Below are 23,144 nucleotides of genomic sequence, written 5' to 3'. Positions count from 1 at the left end.
TGGGGGCGTTGTTGTTTCACACCGGATTTGTTAAGACGCTTTTTTCAGGATTTTTTCTGGTTTTTATTGTTTTATTTTATTATTTAATTTTATTTATACACTGGGTTTTTTATTTATTTGAGATTTTTAGGAAAAGTTGGAAGAAAAAGAAAAAATTTAATGGAGTTTTAAAATTTAAACTTTTCCCGCTGGTTGGAATTGTTTTGAACAGTGTGGCGCCACTTTTGAAATATTAAAAGTAATTACCGTAAAATTAAACTACTATTTGTAAAAAAATAACTGATTTTTTTAAATCAATAATTGTAAGTAAAAAAATATTTTTTCTAATAATTTTTATGATATTAAAATATAACACTAAAGTTAGCCAATATTTTTAATTTTTTTTCAATAATTAAATTAGAACAAAAAAATATTTTTTTTAAATTGCACTTACCGTTTTTTAAGTTTTTTACAAATGAATTTTAAAAAAAATTTTTTTGTAACAATTTTTTCAATGAAAAAAAATTCTTAAAATTTTTAGATGTCGGCTAACTTAATTTTCATCATTTAAATTAGCAAACATTAAAAAATTTTTGACTTTTTTTTATTAATTAAATTAAAACTAAAAATAATTTTGAAAAAATTGCACATATAGTTTTTTAAATTTTCTCTTTTAATTTTTTTAAAAATAATTTTTCAATAAAATAAATTACAGAAATTTTCAGACGTCGGCTAACTTAATTTTCATTATTATTTAATGGATTTCTTAAAAAATTTCAGCTGAAAATTTATAAATCTAGTAAATAAATTAAAAGAAGTATATTATAAAAAGTTTGTCAGTCTAAGAAATATTTTTATTAATACATAAAAATTTTCTTTGAATAAAAATACAAAGTAAGTCGCTAAAAACAATGATGTCTAATTTAAAAGTAAGGATAAATATAAGAAAACACCCCAAAGCTTAAAGTTATCTCTAATATTGTTATAACAATACCTAAAAAAAAAGAAACTGCAGCTAAAATTTTTATCCAATTTGGAACCTTTTTACGTTCTTCAGGTAAATACTTTTTGATAAATTGATCAATTTTATCTTCAGCTACGTCCATCTGCACAGGTTTGCCAGCTTCAATGTCGATGGGTGGTTTGTATTCTAAAAAAAAACCAAAAATGTTCAATTAATCTTTTTTTTTCCCTAAATATTCAAGAAAACACCAATCAACAGATAATTTACAATTTTTTAGATTTTTACAAAAAAATTTAGTGAAAATTTAATGAAAATGAAGTCAGCTGACATTTCAAAATTTTTAGAAATTTTTTATTGAAAAAATTTCAATTAAATAATTTAAAAAAAAAATTTTACATGTAAAAAACTTGAAAAACTATGAGTGCAATTTTTTAGATATATCTTTTTAATTTTAATTTAATTAATAAAAAAAATCAAAAATTTTTAGACGCCTGCTAAGTTCAGATGAAAATTAAGTTAGCCGACATCTAAAAATTTTAAGAATTTTTTTTCATTGAAAAAATTATTACAAAAAAATTTTTTTAAAAATTTCATTTGTAAAAAACTTAAAAAACTGTAAGTGCAATTTTTAAAAAATATTTTTTTGTTCTAATTTAATTATTGAAAAAAAAATTAAAAATATCGGCTAACTTTATTAAGTTCAGTATCACAAAAAATTACCATAGAGTTCTGCATACGTGGGAAGCGTCATGTTTATTAATGAAGTTATCTCTTTATCCATACCTGCATCACAGTTATTGCATTCCGATCTCTTAAAAATCAAAATTAAAATTTATTAAAAGAAAGAAAATTTATTGAATAAAAATAAGTACTTCTTCTTATTAATTATTAAATAACTAATTTTATTTAATATTTACATTCATGTTAGGTAAATTTTTGGACTCGGAAGCCAAATAAGCGCTTGAGTTTGAAAGAAATGAATTCCAAATTTTGTCTTTTAAAGCACTGGCTTCCATTTCTTGATTCTGCTGGTTAGTTAATCACAGAATAAATAATAATATTCACTAAAAAACTTTCAAATTATAGATATATATAAAAAAATCTCTTACATTTTTCTCGTCAGTCTTCATCCAGTCGTACATAAATCTCCAATTCGGAGACGGGAACATTAAAGCCATTGGAGATAGCGTCGCGTGAACGAACTCTTTTCTGGTCTCTGAAATAGCCGGCATCGTCACAAACTTAAAAAGTGATTGCAAAAAATTATTAAAATAATATAAACACGTTAGCGCGTGATAAAACACCTAAGTACTAACGTTACAATTGTAATAAATGAAAAGAAGTTCTACTAGTCAGAGGAACCTTTGTAGAAAAAAAAATGTAGCAGGTAGAAAATTTTTCTCCCTCTATGGCTAGGATTGTCTTATCTTACCAATGTAGGTACCAAAATTTTTATGACATGAACTATACAAAGATTTCTTTCAAGCTCTTTAAAATTTATTTGTCCTTCAATTCACGCCCTTAGTTTTTGAAACAAAAATATATTTATTGTACCTATAGGTAAAATAAATTTTCTTTTGTCATCAAAAATTTAACATTGTTTTTTTTTGTCTTTCTAATTTTTTTAAGTGAAATCAAAAATGAGTAAAAAATTAAAATTTTAATAATTACAAATTTTTTATTAATGATAACACCTAAATTTTTGGACAATTATTTTCATCAAACTTATAAATTTATAATTTTGTTTTTGGAATTTAAAATTCCTTTTTTTTTAATGATAATTAATTTAGCAGATAGTTGATAATTTTAAGAATTTTTCTAACAAATAAATTGTGACAAAAAAAAAATTATAAAAAAAAATGACATTTCAAAATTTTAAGACTAAAAATGTAATTTTTTAAAAATAATTTTTTGGAGTAAATTTATGTGTTAAAAAAATTAAAAAATTTTTAAGTGACAGCTAAATTTAATATCATTTTTTTTTATAAAAAAAAGTCAAAATTTGTAATTTAAAAAATTAAAACAATTATTGTAATAAAATTTCTATTTACTTAAAAAATTTTTCCTTTATTTAAAAAGTCCAAATAATATTTTTTTTTAGCTTAATTTTCATATAAACACAAAAATTAACTTTTTGCAGTCAGTGTAAATAAATAAATTAATTAAAAATGTTTAGTCACAAAACCATAACATTTTATTTTTCAATTATGAATTATGAAAATTTGTTAACAATAAATTAACTAATAAGTATGAATGAAAAACATAAGCGCGTTAAAGTTTAGTTTGAATTTATTGAATGGTCTGAAGCTCGCGCGCTACGCAACGATGCAAAATCTTTTGACTCCATTTTATTGTAGGTAACTTGAGAATTTTTTGTGATTTTTAAATATTAATTTCTCAATAAATATCTCGGTAACTGATATATTTTATTGCAAAAAAAGAAACCTGAATATTTGGAAAATCTGATTTTTAGTTTTTTTTTACTTCATCTAATCCATGACTGATAGTATAATTCGAGAAATACTGCAAACGTCTGATTTTCTCGTAAGACTCTGAACAAATACTAACATTTAAAAATTTTATTTTTTCAAAAATTTGTCCGGTAAAGTATAATTTAAACCTCACTATAAGATAAATAAGGACCTTAAGTATTAGAAAAAAATTAAATTTACTCATAATCTAATATTTTTTATTTTACATTGGCGGCGAAAGGACCTCCTTAAATGATTAAAATTAGTTAAATTTTATATTCGAAGTAAATATTCAAATCATTTATTTAATGCTTTTACTCTTACCAGTTGTAATAAACATCTTTTAGTTAACTCTGTTTTATTTACAAAAGAAAATAAAATAAAATAACAAAACATATTTCGGTACAAAAGGACATTGTAACCGAATTCTCAGAACCCATAAAAAGTACTTGAATAATTCAAGGACTATTTCTCGCCACATGGAACTTAAAACCCTATGAGGAAAAGTCGTAAAAGACACGTGTGAAATTCAATAGACTCTTGTTCTAAAGTAACAAAGAATAATACAAAACCATATGTAACTAAACAAAAATAAGATTGTTAAATAACATTTACTGTTAAAATCTAACTTTATATAATATTGTAGTAAAGCAAAATTAAGTTAAAATAATTAATAATTATTATCTTGTATTTAATTTATAATTAATAATTATTATTTAATTTATTATTAAACGATAATGTCTATTCTTTTATACATGATAATAATTAAACTGACTTATAATTTTATTAGAAAATCCGATTGTAAAATAATAGAAACAATATTTAATTCAAGTTATTAATTAGTCAAACTCAAACATTAATTCAACATATTATAAACAATATAATATATATATTTTCATGTTATAGTTTATTATAATTTTTATTGTAATTTAATTTCAAGTTAATTATAAGTTAATTTTTATTATAAATAGATTTTAAAAGGGTCTGTTAAATTAATAAAAATAGTTAAATAAACATAATGACTGTATTGCTAAAAGTGTATATTATTGAAGTCTAACTTTCAGGCCGATAGGCTGAAATAAATATATATAGATCCTAACATAAAATTCCTAACATAAAATTGAGATGAAATGTATGTGGCATCAAACTATTCGTAACGTGATTGGTCGAATATATCATAAGCATGAAAATATATGCAAATGCTATAGTCAGGCGCGCGCTTGCGCGCGCAAATTCAAATTCTAGTATAGAGAAAATACATGTTAGTATATAAGGATCATTTATATGTAGTAGAAAATGTGTGTGCTTATGTATTCCTTAGAGTGGATGTAAGTATGGAAGTTATGGTGGGAGAAGAACGGAGTTTGAAGCTCTTCGGAAAAACTATGTAACGACACTTCTCACCGAGAGCTTAGATTGCTAAGATCACGTCATTGTAAACCTCAATTTTATATTTTGAAGCTTTTTAATATTTTGTCAACTTGAATAATAAATTGAAACCAACTAAATAATTTTGATCAAAATTAAATAACGTCTAAATAGAATTCTTTTATTTAAAATGATTCCTTTCCCGCGCTGAAACCGAGTATTTTAATACTCCCGGGCGAAATAACTACAGTAAGTAAAGTTTTCCCATAATAAAATTGAGATGAAATGTATGTGAAACCAAAAATTAATTATCAGCGTAAATAAGATCGAACAATCATTTTTTTTGATCGAACAAACAATAACTAGCTTAGATTGATTGAAAAAAAAAAAAAAAAAGTCTAGATACCATAATTGTCGGCGCTAGGTTTAGATCAAATTTTTGAAAATTAAAAAAAAAAAAAAACGAAAAACGAACAAAAATTTTTTTTGTTCAAACAATCACGAACAAACGACGAACAATCGAATTAGCAAAAAAAAGTTGCAAAAAATTGAGTTTTCCCCGCCAACTTAAGGTAGCCGTGAAACCAATTTATTCGTGATGTGATTGGTTGAAAATATTTATTCTCATTCTGATTGGTTGAAAGTGAATATAATATACATAAACTACACATAAATATATCATGACCATAAATATGAGGCGCGCGCTTGCGCGCGCAAATTTGAATTCTAGTCAATAAATAAAAATAACATCCACTAGATGGAAGCATAACATTGCGCGCGCAATAATTTTAAAAACTAGCCTTAAAATTCTAGGGACTTTTAAAAAAAATAGTAACTTTTTTTTTTTATTATTAAATTACTATTTTTTTGCTATAGTTTAATATTCACGGTGACACTGTACACTATATTATAGAGCTAGGACAACTAACCTCTCATCCCCATCTTTTTCATTTCGCCTCGCTAAGGTAACGGTACGTGTATATGCAACTACTCCAATTAAATCCTTAAATAAAAATATAATCTTTGTATTAGTAAACATAAAAAATTTTTAATTTTATAAACAATTACCAAAACTCAATTTTTCTGAGAATATTCTTTCTAGAAATGATCTGAAAAAAAAGATGAAACAATTAAACTCGCCACTGTGCTCGTGATAGTTTGGAGGTTATAATTGATACTAAATTGTGTTTTTTTATTTTTTGTATTTCAGATTTAGCGATAAAATGGCAATCAGACCAGCATACCGGCCGACAATTGTCAAGAAGAGGACAAAGAAGTTCGTCAGACATCAAAGCGACCGCTATGACAAGCTCAAGGTATAACCTCTTGCTAAGTATTTGTTTATACACATTAATTTTCTTAAAGTCAACAATTACTTATTTGTTTAATTATTCAGCGTAACTGGAGGAAGCCCAAGGGTATTGACAACAGAGTACGTAGACGTTTCAAGGGCCAGTACTTGATGCCCAACATTGGATACGGTAGTAATGCTAAAACTAGACATATGCTACCCACTGGATTCAGGAAAGTCCTCGTACACAATATCAAGGTAATTTTTACTCCAAATTATTTATTAGAGTGGCAAAGATTTAATTTGGAAATTAATCATCTTTCATTTCTTAAAATGATGAGACTTATCAATTAAATAATAATACTAAAGTTAGCCAAAGTTTTTAATTTTTGCTTTATTTATTAAATTGAAACTAAAAAATATTTCTTTTAAATTGCACTTGAAGTTTTTTCAAATTTTTTACAAATCAATTTTTTATTTTTTGTAATACTTTTTTTAATATAGAAAATTCTAAAACTTAATTTTTATATTAATTAAATCGTCGTTAATTTTTATTATATTCTTTGATATTAATTATTAAAATTACATTGAGATCTTAAAAATTAAGAGCAGATATCTGACAATTTTTAGAATTTTTTTTTATTGATAAATTTATTGCAAAAAATAAAAATTTCACATTTAGAAAATTTAGAAAATATGATAAAAATTTTTTTTATTTTTAATAATAATAATAATTTATTGTTTAGCAATTAAAATTTTATTTAAAACTAAAAAATTTTTTTTATAATTTCTTTTAATAATTTTTATTAAATTCAACAATCTATCCTGTTTTTTTATTTCGTCTGGGAGCTGATTATAATATCGAAAATTAATTATTATAAATCAATAATAAAAAAAAAAAATTAATTGTAATTTTTCTTAATTTCTAATTGTAAAATTTTTTCATAATAATTTAACATATAAAAATTCTAAAAATCGACAGAAGTCTATTAATTAAATTAACATTTTAATAATTGTCTCGATATTAGAGTGTAATTTAAAAAATTTATTAAAACTTAGTCAAAAAAAATTTATTTTCCAAATTATGAATTTTATATTTAATAATTTGCTAAATAAGTTTTTTTTTGGTTAAATTATAATATTTGATATTTTTTTTTTGACAAGATTTGATTAAAATTTAAGATCGTTTAAAAATTGTTATTTTTAATAATAATTTATTTTTTTGTTTTAGGAGTTGGAAGTCCTGATGATGCAGAACCGTAAATTCTGCGCTGAAATCGCCCACGCAGTAAGCAGTAAAAAACGCAAATCCATTGTTGAACGTGCCCAGCAATTGTCTATCCGTGTAACGAACGCTAACGCACGTATCCGTTCTGAAGAAAACGAATAAGCTGGAAATTTGTATTTTACTTTTAATTAAATATAAACAAAAACTAAACAACATTCACAGTATTATTCATTATTATTAACTGAGGTTTAAAATATTTTCTAGGTATTAAAATAATTCTATTTTTATTTATATTTATAGTTACAGTTGATAATCTCAGTAAGACGCAGAACAAAAGAAGTACTGGATAAAACAGTTGCGTGTCAAGCCAGTAACTATTTCTGATTGCATCGACAATCATGCGAGTCCCCTCATTATAATCACACGATACTGAATCGTCTACAGATCTTAAAATGAATCATTAAATAAAAACCCAATAGATTAATATATCTGTAATTTTATATTATATATTTTACAATAGAAAAGGTAAAAAAAAAAAAAAAAAAAAAATAGGACGAGGCGCCGTAAAAAATAAATTACAGATCTTCTGTACTGCACTGGAACAGATTTAATTCCCGTTTAAGTTAGCGAACCCGAGTACTATACAGAGTTCGCGTGTCAAGCGTTAACTGACCCAGGAGCAAAAGATTATCGACCTCTGCTTGACCGTCTTAACTTACGACGGGTAGTAACACACTTTGACTGAAAAGCTATGCGGACGTTACTTTGCATATTCTGATATGTCTGCTGGATATATCCAGTCTTCTCTCCGTACTTCTAAAGTTTGAACCATTTTATTCAACTATTTTATATTAAAATTGTGTTAAATTGCACTGTACTTTCTTAAATATTGACATTTTTAAAGATATAAGCTCATCCTGATGTTACACTCATCAAGAGCTTTCATTTGAGTACCCACATGCATTTTTGATATATTTGTCATATATAACATATATTTTAAAAATATAAGCTCATCCTGATGTTATACTCATCGAGAGCTTTCATTTGAGTACCCACATGCATTTTTGGTATATTTTTGATATATACATATATAAATATATAAAATATATGAAAAATTGATGTGGGTACTCAAATGAAAGGTCTCGATGAGTGTAACATCAGGATGAGCTTATATCTTTAAAAATGTTAATAGTTCACAAGATAGAAGGTCAGTTCTTAATTATTGACATTTTTCAAGATATAAGCACATCTCGATGTTACACTTATCAAGAGCTTTCATTTGAGTACCCACATGCATTTTTGATATATTTTACATATATACATATATATAAATATATAATATATATGAAAAATTGATGTGGGTACTCAAATGAAAGGTCTTGATGAGTGTAACATCGGGATGAGCTTATATCTTTAAAAATGTCAATAGTTCACAAGATACAAGGTCATTTCTTAATTATTTATAGAATTGAGTAATCTAAAATAATTTATATTATTTCATAGGAAAAAAAATCCGTCAATAGAGCAAGCAGCAGAGCGTTAACATCATGACAATCATCCGACAAGATCACTTCCCAAAATCATTAGCATTTCCTATCACGCATTAGTACAATTGTTACAATATTTTCATGCGTATAGTGACAATTTTTTCACTGGTGTTAATTTTTTTCATTACTTATTCAGCGATTTCAATGACCGTGCAAGCAATTGCTTTTATTTTCTATTTTTAAAAATTTTTAGAGAAGAAATAATGAAATTTGATAATTAAAAATTTTTTTTATAAATAAATTATAAGAAGAAAAAATTATTAACAAAATTCTATGTTTAGAAACTCAAAAAAATTACAAATTTAATTTTTTAAAAACAATTTTCTAGACCTAGTTTATTTTTAGAGAAAAATAAAAAAATATAAAAGTTTTAAGATTTTGATAATAGAAAATTAATTGTAAATTTTTTTTTACTTTTGTAATAATTGATTACTGGGGTGCATAGCAGCATATCAAACTTTCTAGAATTTAATTGGGAAGAAATAGTTTTATTTTCTGCATTAATTTGGATTTATTTAATAGTACACCGCACTGAGAAATAATATATAACAGTATATAATAGTAAGAAGAAGTTTATAATCAATGATAGATTATCTGAAGCTGATGATCTTATGAAGTCGACTTTTAAATAATGTAAGTCGGACAAAAAATAAAAACCGAAGGCCGGGGGCTTAAAAATAAAATCAAAAGTTTATTACGTCGATTAATTTGTAAAAAGAGTAAAAAAGACAAATTAGAGAGTTGACTTTCTTAGCCACGGTAAATTAAATAAACTTTTACTTTGAAAAAGACTGTTATTTATATTTACAAGAGTATGAAGATAAAATATGAGTTTTAGTTTTAGCAATTGAAGAATACAAATGATCCTGCGTACGAATCGATAAACAAAGGGAGCTCTGGACTGGACATTAAACACCTGAGCATACTCGTAATGCTGCTGGCAGGTTGCAATGGAAGGGTCGTAGTATATTACAATATAATAGCACAGTGGACGATACTTTTACGACGTAGGTAAATTTCAAACGTTTCGTGGTGTGTAAATCCGCCGGCCGCTGGCCAGTTCTTCACCGTGACTCGACCCGACCGGATTGTGCCTGGTGTTCTCGATACTCTCTAAGCTTTCGTTCTAATCTGTTTGTTACCATCTACCCAACTTCTCTTTGCCAAGTATTATTTTCTTCATCGATCCAAGACTGCTAAATAATATTATTTACTTATTTTACTCAACAATTACAACGAGTAATTTATTATTTCTTCTTTGATATAATATTTAAATTTTTAATTGTGACATGAAAGTTTAAAATTTTATCTCTTATTACTGGTAAGAATTTTTATTATTATTACTTAATCCCTTTTTATTTATTTAAGTGCAAGAAGATGAATAATTTTAATATTTCTTCTTTAAAATTTATTTAATATTTTTTTTTTAAATATTTTTTCTATTAATTATTGTGACATAAAATGAATATTAATTAATTTGTTATATTAACTGATTAAAAATTAATTTAATAAAATTGTTTTTTTTTTTTTTTTTTAATTATAATATTTAAATTTTTAATTGTGAAATGAAAGTTTAAAATTTTTCCTCGTATCATTGGTAAGAATTTTTAGTTTTATAATTATTTTTTCAATAATTATTAAGCGCAAGAAGAATAATTTTATCCCATAAATTTTAATGTTTCTTCTTTAAAATTTTTTTTTTTTTAATATAGTTTTTCTAATAAATTTTTTATATTAATTATTTTGACATGAAATGAATATTAATTGGTTTGAAAAAATTTATTATTTTTAAAGTAAAAAAATTTTTTAAGAAGAAATTTTAACTTAATTTAATATAAGAATTTTTATCTTCATTTAAAGCGATAAAACTCTTATTTTATTTAATTTTTATCAAATTATTTATTTTTTATTAACATAAAAATTGTTCGAACTTAGAAAAAAAAATTTCTTGACTAAAATAAATTTTATTTAATTTAATTTATGAATTTTTAATTTAAAGTAATAAAATTCTTATTTAAATATTTCTTCTTTTGATTTAAAATAATTTTTTATTCGTATTATATTTTAGAAACTATTAGCAATTTTTGAATATCAATTTAAAAAATATCCACGTTGATAATAGAACTTATTATTACTTCAAAATATTTACATAAAAATTGATCGAATTAAAAAAAAAAACAAAATTTTCTTAATTGAATTTTATTTAATTTAATATAACAATTTTTTGTCTTAATTTAAAGTAATAAAATTCTTATTTAAATATTTCTTCTTTTGAATAAAAATAATTTTTTATCAGTGCAATATTTCTAACACTTTAGACAATTTTTTACATCAATTTAAAAAATATCTACTTATTTTTACTTCCTTATTTACATAAAAATTGATAGAATTTTTTCACAAAAAAATTTTCTATTAAAATAAACTTTATTTAAAAATTTTTGTCTTAATTTAAAATGTTAAAATTCTTAAAAAAAAATCTTATTTAAATATTTCTTCTTTTCAATAATAATAATTTTTTATCAGTGCAATATTTCAAAAACTAGGAAATTTTTTACATCAATTTAAGAAATATCTACTTTGATAACAGAACTTATTTTTACTTCACCATATTTATATAAAAATTATTAGAATTTTTTAACAAAAAAAATGTTCTATTAAAGTAAATTTTACTTAATTTAATTTAATAATTTGTCTTAATTTAGAGTTATAAAATTCTTAAAAATGAATATCTTATTTAAATTATTTCTTCTTTTAAATAAAAATAATTTTTTATCAGTGCAATATTTCAAAGACTTTAAGCAATTTAAAAAATATCTTTAATAATAAAACATAATTCAAGATATTTACATAAAAATTAATAAAAAAAAATTTTATTTCCTCACAAGAGTTTATTTAAAAAAGTCAATGATACTATCAATCATTGTCGCGACGACCTAAATGTAAATTCCTTTATCCCTTAAGGGGTTGCCGCCAAGTGAAACAAATCGTGATAGAATGCAGTCATGTAACAATGAGCAAAAAGTGATTAAAGGAATTAAAACTTGAATTTTTCTAACTCTGTACTTATTTTTGAGCTTTACCCAAACAATGTATCGGAACTCTTCAAGGATTTACCCTTGCACTTCTTTACACTGCAATAATTTATGATTAATCGATTCGCCTATAAGTTAATGTAGTTTTCATAATTTTAATTTTTATTAAAAATGTTACGTCCGCATAATGACTTCAATACAAATTTAAATCTATGAAGTAATACAGTTCTTATTATTATTAAAAAAAAAAAAAAAATAAAATTGGAGGACACTGAGGGGCTTATTTAACTAGGAGCTTACGGTTCAGTGGCTGCACATGGGTGCACTCAGGTGTGGTCTTTGTTGTCTTTCCTGCGCTTACAGTAATGTAGGAAATGTCCATAACATATAATAATGTTAGCAAATATTCTGGAACCCTCTCTCCGAGCGGCTGCCTACTTTTACCTGTGAATCAATTAAATAAAATCAAACTTTGTTTGCCCGAGTTTTTATTTTAAACACACGTAATAAGTAAATAAAAAAAAAGACAATTAATGGTTTAAGGTAGTAGTTAATTATTCCTTGACTTTGACTTTGAAACTTGTCTAAATTTTAACTTAAAAATGTTAAAGGGTAGGCAGAATTACATAGAATTATCTTGATTAAATATTTAATCGCAACCTTGCGAAACTGACCCACGTTATCGACATCATCGTTTACTAATTTAGTATGAAAGGTGATATAGATTTAGGAATAACACTTTTATATTATTTTATTTTATATTAGTCTATAAAAGATTCTTTTTTAGTTTTATTTATAAGAGGAGTTTTTTTTCAAGTTTTTTAAGTAATTTTTAACACTTATTTCTTCTTTAGAGTATTAAAGAAATTATACTTGAAATTTCTTCTCTAAATAATGTATAGTATTTATTTTTTGGACATAAAAAATAAAAAAAAAAATTTATTTTTAATTTTATTTCTTCTCAAAAATATAAAATGATTTTTTTAATTATCACTTGAATTTTAAATCTTTAATTGAATGTAAAGATTTATATAAATATATTTTTTATAAAAATAAATTTATTTTATTTTATTTTGTTCTTTAATTTATTTTTTAAAATTTTATATAAATAAATGTTTTTTAAATTATTCAAAAAAATTTTAATTATATTATGAATTTTAAAAAAATTTTCTTTTTTTATTTGGTTTTTTAAAATTAAAAAAAAAATTTATTGTAAAATATTAATGTCTAAAAAATAAAAAATTTTTTTTTTTACTTAGAAAATTAAAAAATAATTATTTTCAAAGTTATGACCATAAATTCGCTGTAATTAAAAAAAATTAAAGAAGAAAACTTAACGCAGTAATTTTAAATTAAATTATATAAAAAAAAAATGGATAAACAATTTTTTTTATATAATTTAATTTAAAATTACTGCGTTAAGTTTTCTTCTTTAATTTTTTTTAATTACAGCGAATTTATGGTCATAACTTTGAAAATAATTATTTTTTAATTTTCTAAGTAAAAAAAAAAATTTTTTATTTTTTAGACATTAATATTTTACAATAAATTTTTTTTTGTATAAACAATTGTACCTGTGATTAGTATAAACATTTGTATAAACAATTTTTTTTTATATAATTTAATTTAAAATTACTGCGTTAAGTTTTCTTCTTTAATTTTTTTTAATTACAGCGAATTTATGGTCATACCTTTAAAAATAATTATTTTTTAATTTTCTAAGTAAAAAAAAAATTTTTTTATTTTTTAGACATTAATATTTTACAATAAATTTTTTTTTAATTTTAAAAAACCAAATAAAAAAAGAAAATTTTTTTAAAATTCATAATATAATGAACATAAGTTCATTAAATTTAAACTTTGAAATATAATTCTTTGAAGTAACAACTTGAAGTTACTTAAAGAATCTTTTAACAAAACTAGTTAAAATATTTTGATACTTCTAATTATATCTAACTATCATTGACATGTATTTTTAAATAAAACTAGAGTACACTTGAATCAATATCACACCTGTTAGATATAATTTACTCACCCTCGTGCTATAATTTGTCATAGCTGATAATGACAACCATGTCCTAAATAACAATCATAATCACTAAATCTGTTATTTTAACAGGTAAAAACGTATCATCGTTGAATAATGTACTCGCAGCTGGTTCTTTTCGCGCTCATATTAGTCAGTAAGTATATTCTCTGAAATAAAATTAATTAATCATTATTATTAAAATGTCCAAGGCAAGTGCCGCTATTGAATAAATTATTTATATTCATTTAAATAATTAAACAGCGGGTCAATATTCAAATTCGTCGATTGCCTGACTGATTAAATATTACTTGAATAAATCAAATCAAAATGTAATTTTCTAAATATTTAAGGAATAACTAAAATTTAGGTCACACTAATTACCTAGAGCTTTTGTAATTTATCACTTTTTTTATGTTAATTCAGACGGTGCAAGTGTGATTTCAAGTTACGGGTGTGGGAGAGAAGATCATCAGAAATGTATCACGTTAGCAGATCCGTTGCTAAAAGATCCTCATCTTATCTTCCCTGATAATATGGAAGACATTGATTTAGTTTGCAGGTAATTTATTATTTTTTTTTACTTCTAAAATAAATATAATTATTATTATTATTTAAATTAGAAGTTTAAAAATCATTAATTAAAACTTTTTCAGTCATTAAAAAATAAAATGATAATGGAGATTAATAATTCTTTAAAAAAATTTTAAATGATATAAAATGGCAATTATTTGAAATAAATTTAAAAATTGTAATACTTACATATTTTTTTTTTATACTAACTAAAAAAAATTAAATTAAAAAATTAATATTTTCATAAAAGTCATTTCTTCTTTAGTAATTTTTTTAAATCTTTTGAAAAATAAATTAAATTTTAATTTATAATAATAAATAGGTTTTATTTGTACCACATAAGTTGTGTTTTACAAAGTATTTTACAAAGATTTTTTAAATCTAAAGTAACTCCGTTTTGGTCTCTTATTCTAACATAGCTTTGGTTCACTTAATTCTACTTTGTACTATTCACTATGAGTGTGACTGCAGCGCCAGTCAAAATATGAACTACGGGAGGCTGTCAGAGTATGTTTTTATACGTATGTCAATAGCAAGAAACATAAAAATAAATAAATTTTATAAATAATTGTAAAAAAAAAAGTTATAAAAAATATGTGACAATTTTATACACCGATAGAAGGATTTGTTTGTTAATGAATATTTTTTAACTGTTAGCAAATATTTATTTAAAATCAAAAGCAAAAATAGCATTTTCTTTTGACACTTTTTATAATCCTATAGCTGGAATACATGATAATAATTCAATTCACTAAATAAATTAACCTTTTTAATATTTATAAATACAAAAGATAATTATGAGCTATGATAGAATTCGGTATTTTACAATAAACGTTATTACCCTAGCGGTTTTGTAAATGCCGAAAAAATGTCGCAATTATACAGTATTAATGCGGTATTTTTTCAGCATTTTTGCGGTTGTTTTGGTCAGTTTTTTTATCGAAAAATTACGGAACATTTACCGTAAAAATGCGATACATTTACGCTGGAAATGCGGCATATTTACGGTAATAAGGCGGTAAAATGACTGTATTAAAACCATATTTAAAAAATGGTGTCAAATTAAATAACGCTTGGACTGGGATTCGAACCCAGAACCTCCCGGGGACATGTCGGCTACTCTACCATTTGAGTTACCCGGTCTGTACCATATTGTTTTTTTACTTATTTTATATACATTAAGCCACACCGTCCATCTTACGATAAGCATATTTAAAATTAAATAATATAATTATATATGTGAAACAATATAACTTTTCGATTTTAGAAAATTTGCAACTTTCTAAGTGAGAAATTAAAAATTGAAATTAAAATTAGAATATATTTACTTAACATATGTATTATTTTATATTAATTATCGCTAAATACCTAATTAAAAAATAATATTCCACATATTTTTTATTCAAAAACAGTATTTGTTTTTGCAAAGTAGCGATGGAGAATAAAAAGCAAAATTTGAAATTTTTCATTTTATTCATTTCTAACATAGAAGTGAACTAAAAATAAAACTAAATCTTTAATAATTGTCCATTATGTCAGAAAATATTCGGCAGAATTACTGTATTATTACAGTAATTATTTGGAATTTTTTGGGTAAAATTTGGGCATTAATGCGGTAATTGTATAGTATATTTTTGGTAACTGTACAGCATAAGTGCAGTATATATACTGTATAACTACAGTATAAAAACTGGCCAAAACAACTATAGTTTAACCGCATTATTACCGAATTATAACGGTAAATATACGGCATGAGCATAAATGCCGAAAAATTACGGTATTTTTACGGCATTATCAAAACCGCGAGGGTATAATGTAATATAATTAATACAAATAATTTATAAAAATGATTTTTGTTTATAAGAAATCTTCATATCATATGATATTACAAGCAAAACAAATTCACTCAACAAAATATTTATTAACTGTTAATAAATATTCGTTAACTATTAATAAATAGTTATTAACTATTAATAAATGTACTTTCCTACCAAATAAATATTTATTGAATGTTAAAAAATATTTATTAAAGTTTAATAAATTAAATAATTGTCTTCAAATAAATTAAATTATTAATAGTTAATAAATCCTTTTATCAGTGTAATAATTGCAGTTTTGTTTTTTAGTTAAACGAATCAACAACAAGTACGTATAATGATAAAAAATAAAAAAGAATGCAGTAAATATTTCTGCTGGTATTTTTTAAGACACAACAACTCTGGTGTCTCATTTTTTTTTAATTTATTAAAATTAAAACAAAATAAATACTTCCACGTGTACTTACTTACAATTTTAGGAATAATAGCCTCCCGTAACTCCGAAAGTAACCACTGCGAACGCTTCAGTCGATTTCATTTCCCCTACCATTGCTTCACTCAGAGCGAATAGATCTTTTTTTTTATTTTTTTATAATTATTTATTATATTAATGTTGTGCACCAAGAATTTACACTTATCTTTTTATTTTTACTTCAATTGTTTATACTTATGAATTTTAATTTATAAATAAATTATTTATAATTTTTAAAATAATGGATAATAATAATAATAATAAATTATTCCAGATCATGGGCAGGTTTTGTCGACTGCATAAAGCGATATATCGACCGTTGTTTCTCTAAACAAAGAAGAGATCAATTTAATGCGGCGGTCGAAGCTCCTATTTCTTCAGTTCATCAAATGTGCTCTGTGTCAACCTATCAAGCTGGTACTCTATTTAATTTGCTTACCTAAATTGAAACAATCCATTAAATAGAAAAGAAATAAAATAACAGTGAAGATAATCACAACTATTTCTTCTCTATAGAAATAAAATATTTATACCGTAAATGAAAATTAATTTAGCAGATATTTATTAAATATTAATAATTTGTTGCAACAAATAAATTATAGCAAAAAAAATTAGAAAAAATCATTTTTCAAAACAAATTTGTTTGTTAAAATAAATTTTAAAATTTTCAAGTTACTGCTAACTTTAATGGCATATACAGTGAAGGTATAACAATTAAATAAATATCTATATTTATATATTTAATTAATATTTTTAGAGTATCTTCAACATGCTAGTTGTTTAAAAGCAACAGTAACAGAGCCACAACATTGTGGAAACGAATATAGTGCCCTGGTGAACGAAGTTTCACGTGGAGAAATGGCGCGAGCTAATCTCTGCTGGTAAATAAAAATAAAATCACATATTTTTGTTAATAAATTTTTTTTTTTTTTTTTTTTTTTTTGATTAATTTCTCATCAAGTTTCTAATTACTTTTTAGTTTACATCACCACTTTAGATCGTGTGTAATTACTGAGACACGTAAGAGATGTGACAGAGGCGATCCTTCAGGTCCAGCTTCAAGATTTTCACGGCAAATTCTTGACCGTGCTCTTAGTTTCCTACAAGAACAATGTCAAAATTATATGTGAGTAATTAATTAATAATAATAATAAATTTTATAACAAAATTACTTTTAAATTAGGAGACACTTGACAATTTTTTGATTTTTATTGCAAAATGAACTAATACTAGAAAATTACTTTTAAAAAATTGTATTTATAATTTTTTAGAGCTTCTATAGATGGAATTATTTTATGACTGAAATTATCAGACAGCTAATTTAAAAAAATTTTTTAATAAGTATTAATATTTGGTTAAAAAAAAAGAAATGACCTTGTGTCTTGTGAACTATTGACATTTTTAAAGATATAAGCTCATCATGACATTACACTCATCAAGACCTTTCATTTGAGTACCCACATCAATTTTTCATATATTTTGTATATTTATATATTTATATATATGTATATATGAAAAATATATCAAAAATGCATGTGGGTATTCAAATGAAAGCTCTTGATGAGTGTAACATTGGAATGAGTTTATATCTTTAAAATATATATTACATAATTAAGAAATGATCTTGTATCTTGTGAACTATTGACATTTTTAAAGATATAAGCTCATTCCGATGTTACATTCATCGAGACCATTCATTTGAGTACCCACATCAATTTTTCATATATTTTATATATTTATATATATTATATATATGTATATATGAAAAATATATCAAAAATGCATGTGGGTACTCAAATGAAAGCTCTTACTGCGTTTAACGTCGGGATGAGCTTATATCTTTAAAATATATATTACATAATTAAGAAATGACCTTGTATCTGGTGAACTATTGACATTTTTAAAGATATAAGCTCATTCGGATGTTACATTCATCGAGACCTTTCATTTGAGTACCCACATCAATTTTTCATATATTTTGTATATTTATATATATTATATATATGTATATACGAAAAATATATCAAAAATGCAAGTGGGTATTCAAATGAAAGCTCTTGATGAGTGTAACATCAGGATGAGCTTATATCTTTAAAAAGTTCAATATTTAAGAAAGTACAGTGCAATTTAACAAAAGTCATTATTTAATAAAGCAAAATTTTATTATTTTTAGTCCACACAACAGAGACTGCGTAAATTCAGTAACTGATACTACGATCCCACTGTCAGTTAGTTCCATCGACGAAAGCTCTAGCATCTCCAGTAGCCGAGGTGTCAGTCGTCGTCCTTATCACCGTACATTATCTCCTGACAGCTATTCTGGTCAAGCAAGCACTTTCCACGGAGCAAGTACTAGTGCAATAAATGGTCCGACTCCATACAGGAGCACCGGAAGATCTCTGAATGTTCTGCCAAGTAAAACAATCTTTTATTCCAATAGAATTAAAAAAAAAATATATGCGAACCTAAAATAGCCGAGGCTTGTTGAATCCTATCATAAGTATTTATACAGTGATTTATCACTTTGTAGAAAATGAAGAGTTTGACATTCGCCCTGCACCGACGATCGTCGCCTCTGAAACTCAGCGGCAGTCGACTACAGAATCTCCAATTCCCAGTTCGGAATCCGCGACACCTAAGAGTACTGCCAGCTCAGCCACAGAGCCTGAAACTAAATTGACCGAAGAGAAGAAAGAATCTTCGACGATTGCCCATAGTATTGAAGAACCGGCTGTCGTTGTAACTCAGCGGTCACAAAATTATGGAAGAGGTATTTCTTGGACTACACCTACTCCAAAAGTCACTACGGAAATTCCAGCATGGGCTACTAGTTCTTGGGTAACTTCTAAAGATGTAAGATTTTAATTTCTTAACTTCCCTTTTATTTAAAAGAATTTTTTACAATAAATAAAGGGAAGTTATCTTAGATTTTTTTTCAATCAGCAAAAGTCTGACAGTTTTTGTTAAAAAAATAAAAATAAGTCTATATTATTAAGAAATTGCCGTGTATTTTGTGAACTATTGACATTTTTAAAGATATAAGCTCATCCCGATGTTACACTCATCGAGACCTTTCATTTGAGTACCCACATCACTTTTTCATATATTTGATATATTTCTATATATTACATATATGTATTTATGAAAAATACATCAAAAATGCATGTGGGTACTCAAATGAAAGCTCTTTATGAGTGTAACATCGGAATGAGCATATATCTTAAAAAATGTCAATAATTAAGAAATTACATTGTATCTTGTCAATTACTGACATTTTTAAAGATATAATCTCATCCCGATGTTACATTTATTGAGACCTTTCATTTGAGTACCCACATCAATTTTTCATATATTTTGTATATTTATATATATTATATATATGAATATATGAAAAATATATCAAAAATGCATGTGGGTACTCAAATGAAAGCTCTTGATGATTGTAACAACAGGATGAGCTTATATTTTTAAAAATGTCAATAATTAAGAATTGACATTGTATCTTGTCAATTATTGACATTTTTAAAGATATAAGCTCATCAGGGTGTTACATTCATCGAGACCTTTCATTTGAGTACCCACATCAATTTATCATATATTTATATATATTACATATATGTATATATGAAAAATATATCAAAAATGCATGTGGGTACTCAAATGAAAGCTTTTGATAAGTATAACATCGGGATGAGCTTACATCTTTAAAAATATCAATAGTTAAGAAATTACTTTGTATCTTGCGCACGATTGACATTTTTAAAGATATAAGCTCATTCTGACGTTACACTTATCAAGACCTTTCATTTGAGTACCCACATCAATTTTTCATATATTTTATATATTTATATATATTACATATATGTATATATGACAAATATATCAAAAATGCATGTGGGTACTTAAATAAAAGCTCTAGATGAGTGTAACACCAGGATGAGCTTATATCTTTAAAAATGTCAATATTTAAGAAAGTACAGTGCAATTTAACAAAAGTCATTATTTAATTAAATAATTTTGTTTGTTTTCAATGTTAATAATTTTAAAATATAATTATTACAAATTAAATTAACAACTGTCTGATTTCTGCTATAGAAATAAATTAGCATGCTTTTAAATCTTTGGGTAAAATAAAAATTCTTACGAATCTGTAGTGTAACTCTTTCCTAAACTTTTAGATGCAAATTGACTCATTCCTTAAACTTAGTCATAAGTCATAAGTCACAAGCATGAGCATGATAACTAAAATAAACATTTTTTTTCATACCAGGAATCAGTAACTGAATCATGGTACCCAGACGCTGGGAGTTTTGGCGGAAACAATCTCGATGAACCAAACCAGCAAGGTCTGAGAAATGGACAATCTCGATTAAGAATGAATTTATGTCTAACAGTTATTTTAATTTTCGCGATTTATTCAATGTAAATTAAATTACTTTAAATTAAGTAGATCATCGAATCTTGTATAAAAATTAGAAATTTCAAGGGCGAGGCAATTAATTAATTGAATTATAAATATAAGAAATAAATCGTGTTCCAACGATTTATCATCATTTCCATTAATTAATAATTATAATTAATTATTATAAAAGTTAACTTAAATTATCTTTGGAAATGTATATTGTATATAATTATAATAAGATTGTTATTTTTAAAAATTACGTAAAAATAGACATCGAGCATTATTGAGTAATTAAATTTTCAGTATTTTAGATGTAGAGTACCGCTCGTTCTAGTCCATTTAATTACATAATTTTAATTACATAAAATATTAAAAAAAAAAAAATAACAAATATATTTTTTTTCATATACATCTTTTATTTTCTTTTTAATTTTTATTTTTTTTTCTTCAAGTATATTTTTTCCGAATCGGCTAATAATTATATACATTAAAAATAACGCAGGCTAGCACAGAAGATAAATTATAACATAAAAATAAAAAAAACATACACAAATATTTATCGTTTAAAGAAAAAAAAAAATTATTAATACCGTTCTATTTTATTAATATCTATGTACAGTAACTAATGCTGACTAATTTGAAAAAATTGATTAATAAATAATAATAATAATAATATATATTTATATATATATATAATATATCTATACTTTCCTTTACACATGACAACTCATTGAATAACAATTCGTTATTATTACTTAAACGATTCGTATTCTTTTAATTAAATTATTTAAATTTATTACTTTGTTATTGTTATTATCACTCTAATTTATTTAATTATCAACCTCTAAATATCGCACTTTATTAGATAATGCAAAAATATTCTATTGGAAGAAACTTTGTATTTATAATACAATTGATTTAACATAACAGATTTTTTATTTATTTTTTTTTTTCAACTAATCTACATAAATTTGTTTTAATAACACTTAAAACATTTTTTTTCTATCCTGCTCCCGGGTTAATTTGACTTAGCGTCGTTAGTTCAACTAAATCTATTTAAATTCATTTAGTTTTATAATCACCGTATGTTTTTTTGTGCTTAGTATTTATTATTTAAAAACCGCAAATACGGAATTAAAAATTGTGGGCTTCATTATTCTTGGTCCTCCAACAAAATATCTTAAATAATTAAATTTTTCAATAAAACAATTCAAAACAATAAAGTTGAAAAAAATTATCAATTTTATTTTAACACATATTAATGGTATTTCAACAATGTGTTTATCTAAAAAAAATATGCCTCATATTTTAACACAAATATAAGATTTATATAAAAGCCATCTCAATATACATTTGAGATCTGTAATAAGTAATACTTATGGGAAAGAATTTTTTTTCAAAGTAGATCAGTAAAATTTTCATTTTTTCTGTTAATCAGAGGAAATGTATAATAATTGAGAAAAACAGTATTTTTATCATGCACTATACTGTTGAACTACTTTACTTTCTTCCTTAATTTTCTTAACTTAGACGAATATTTAGAAAAACACTAACTATCTTGGTTTGAAAAAATTTTTTATTTTGAAAAAAATTTGAATCCTGCTAAAAATTTCTTTGATTAAATTAATTTGCATCATTTCCTGTATATAGTTATGACTCAATAATTTTTTAGTACGATTTAAAAAGGCTAACAATATCACTATGATTTTATGCAGATATAATCATCACTTTATTCCAAATTCTTGTTAATATCATGATGATTTTCGTAATCAAATTACTAGAAATTGTCTTTCTCCAACAAGAAAACTAAAAATTTCATAATCTAGAGAAAAAAAAAGTTTGTTCCCATAAATATTTTTACTTGTTATAGGTTTAAAATGTATATTAAATATGGCTTTTATATGAATCTCATATTTGTGTCAAAATAATAATAATGAACCTCATCATGATATCAGATGATTTTTACACGGGATT

General features: G+C 24.0%; 3 protein-coding genes across 5 annotated transcripts; 2 read left to right on the top strand and 1 right to left on the bottom strand.

Moving 5' to 3' along the window:
• Nucleotides 1-825: 825 nt before the first annotated feature.
• On the bottom strand, nt 826-14,076 carry LOC123266484. The gene is made up of 6 exons (XM_044730730.1): nt 13,916-14,076; nt 12,181-12,324; nt 2,053-2,159; nt 1,861-1,968; nt 1,664-1,754; nt 826-1,129 (listed from the first exon to the last, which is right to left on the bottom strand). The coding sequence occupies exons 2-6, from the start codon at nt 12,260-12,262 to the stop codon at nt 903-905; spliced, it is 615 nt and encodes a 204-aa protein (XP_044586665.1). The 5' UTR covers nt 12,263-12,324; nt 13,916-14,076; the 3' UTR covers nt 826-902.
• Nucleotides 5,635-7,516, top strand: LOC123266485 (60S ribosomal protein L32). The gene is made up of 4 exons (XM_044730731.1): nt 5,635-5,753; nt 5,993-6,098; nt 6,179-6,331; nt 7,305-7,516. Exons 2-4 carry the CDS (start codon nt 6,006-6,008, stop codon nt 7,461-7,463), a joined length of 405 nt encoding a protein of 134 aa, XP_044586666.1. The 5' UTR covers nt 5,635-5,753; nt 5,993-6,005; the 3' UTR covers nt 7,464-7,516.
• LOC123266483 lies at nt 9,872-21,859 on the top strand. Of its 3 annotated transcripts, none has more exons than XM_044730728.1 (9): nt 9,872-10,169; nt 14,000-14,063; nt 14,333-14,468; nt 17,043-17,185; nt 17,526-17,649; nt 17,748-17,894; nt 18,942-19,183; nt 19,281-19,606; nt 21,039-21,859. In XM_044730728.1, the coding sequence occupies exons 2-9, from the start codon at nt 14,024-14,026 to the stop codon at nt 21,192-21,194; spliced, it is 1,314 nt and encodes a 437-aa protein (XP_044586663.1). In that variant the 5' UTR covers nt 9,872-10,169; nt 14,000-14,023; the 3' UTR covers nt 21,195-21,859. The 3 variants fall into 3 exon arrangements, with proteins under 3 accessions (XP_044586663.1, XP_044586661.1, XP_044586664.1); XM_044730726.1 differs by having other exon boundaries at nt 9,874-10,169; nt 19,281-19,621; XM_044730729.1 differs by having other exon boundaries at nt 9,875-10,169; nt 19,299-19,621.
• The last annotated feature ends 1,285 nt before the right edge of the window (nt 21,860-23,144 follow it).

Source organism: Cotesia glomerata, linkage group LG6, assembly GCF_020080835.1.
Source record: "Cotesia glomerata isolate CgM1 linkage group LG6, MPM_Cglom_v2.3, whole genome shotgun sequence".
NCBI lineage: Eukaryota > Metazoa > Arthropoda > Insecta > Hymenoptera > Braconidae > Cotesia > Cotesia glomerata.
This window is presented reverse-complemented; position numbering and strand designations above follow the sequence as displayed.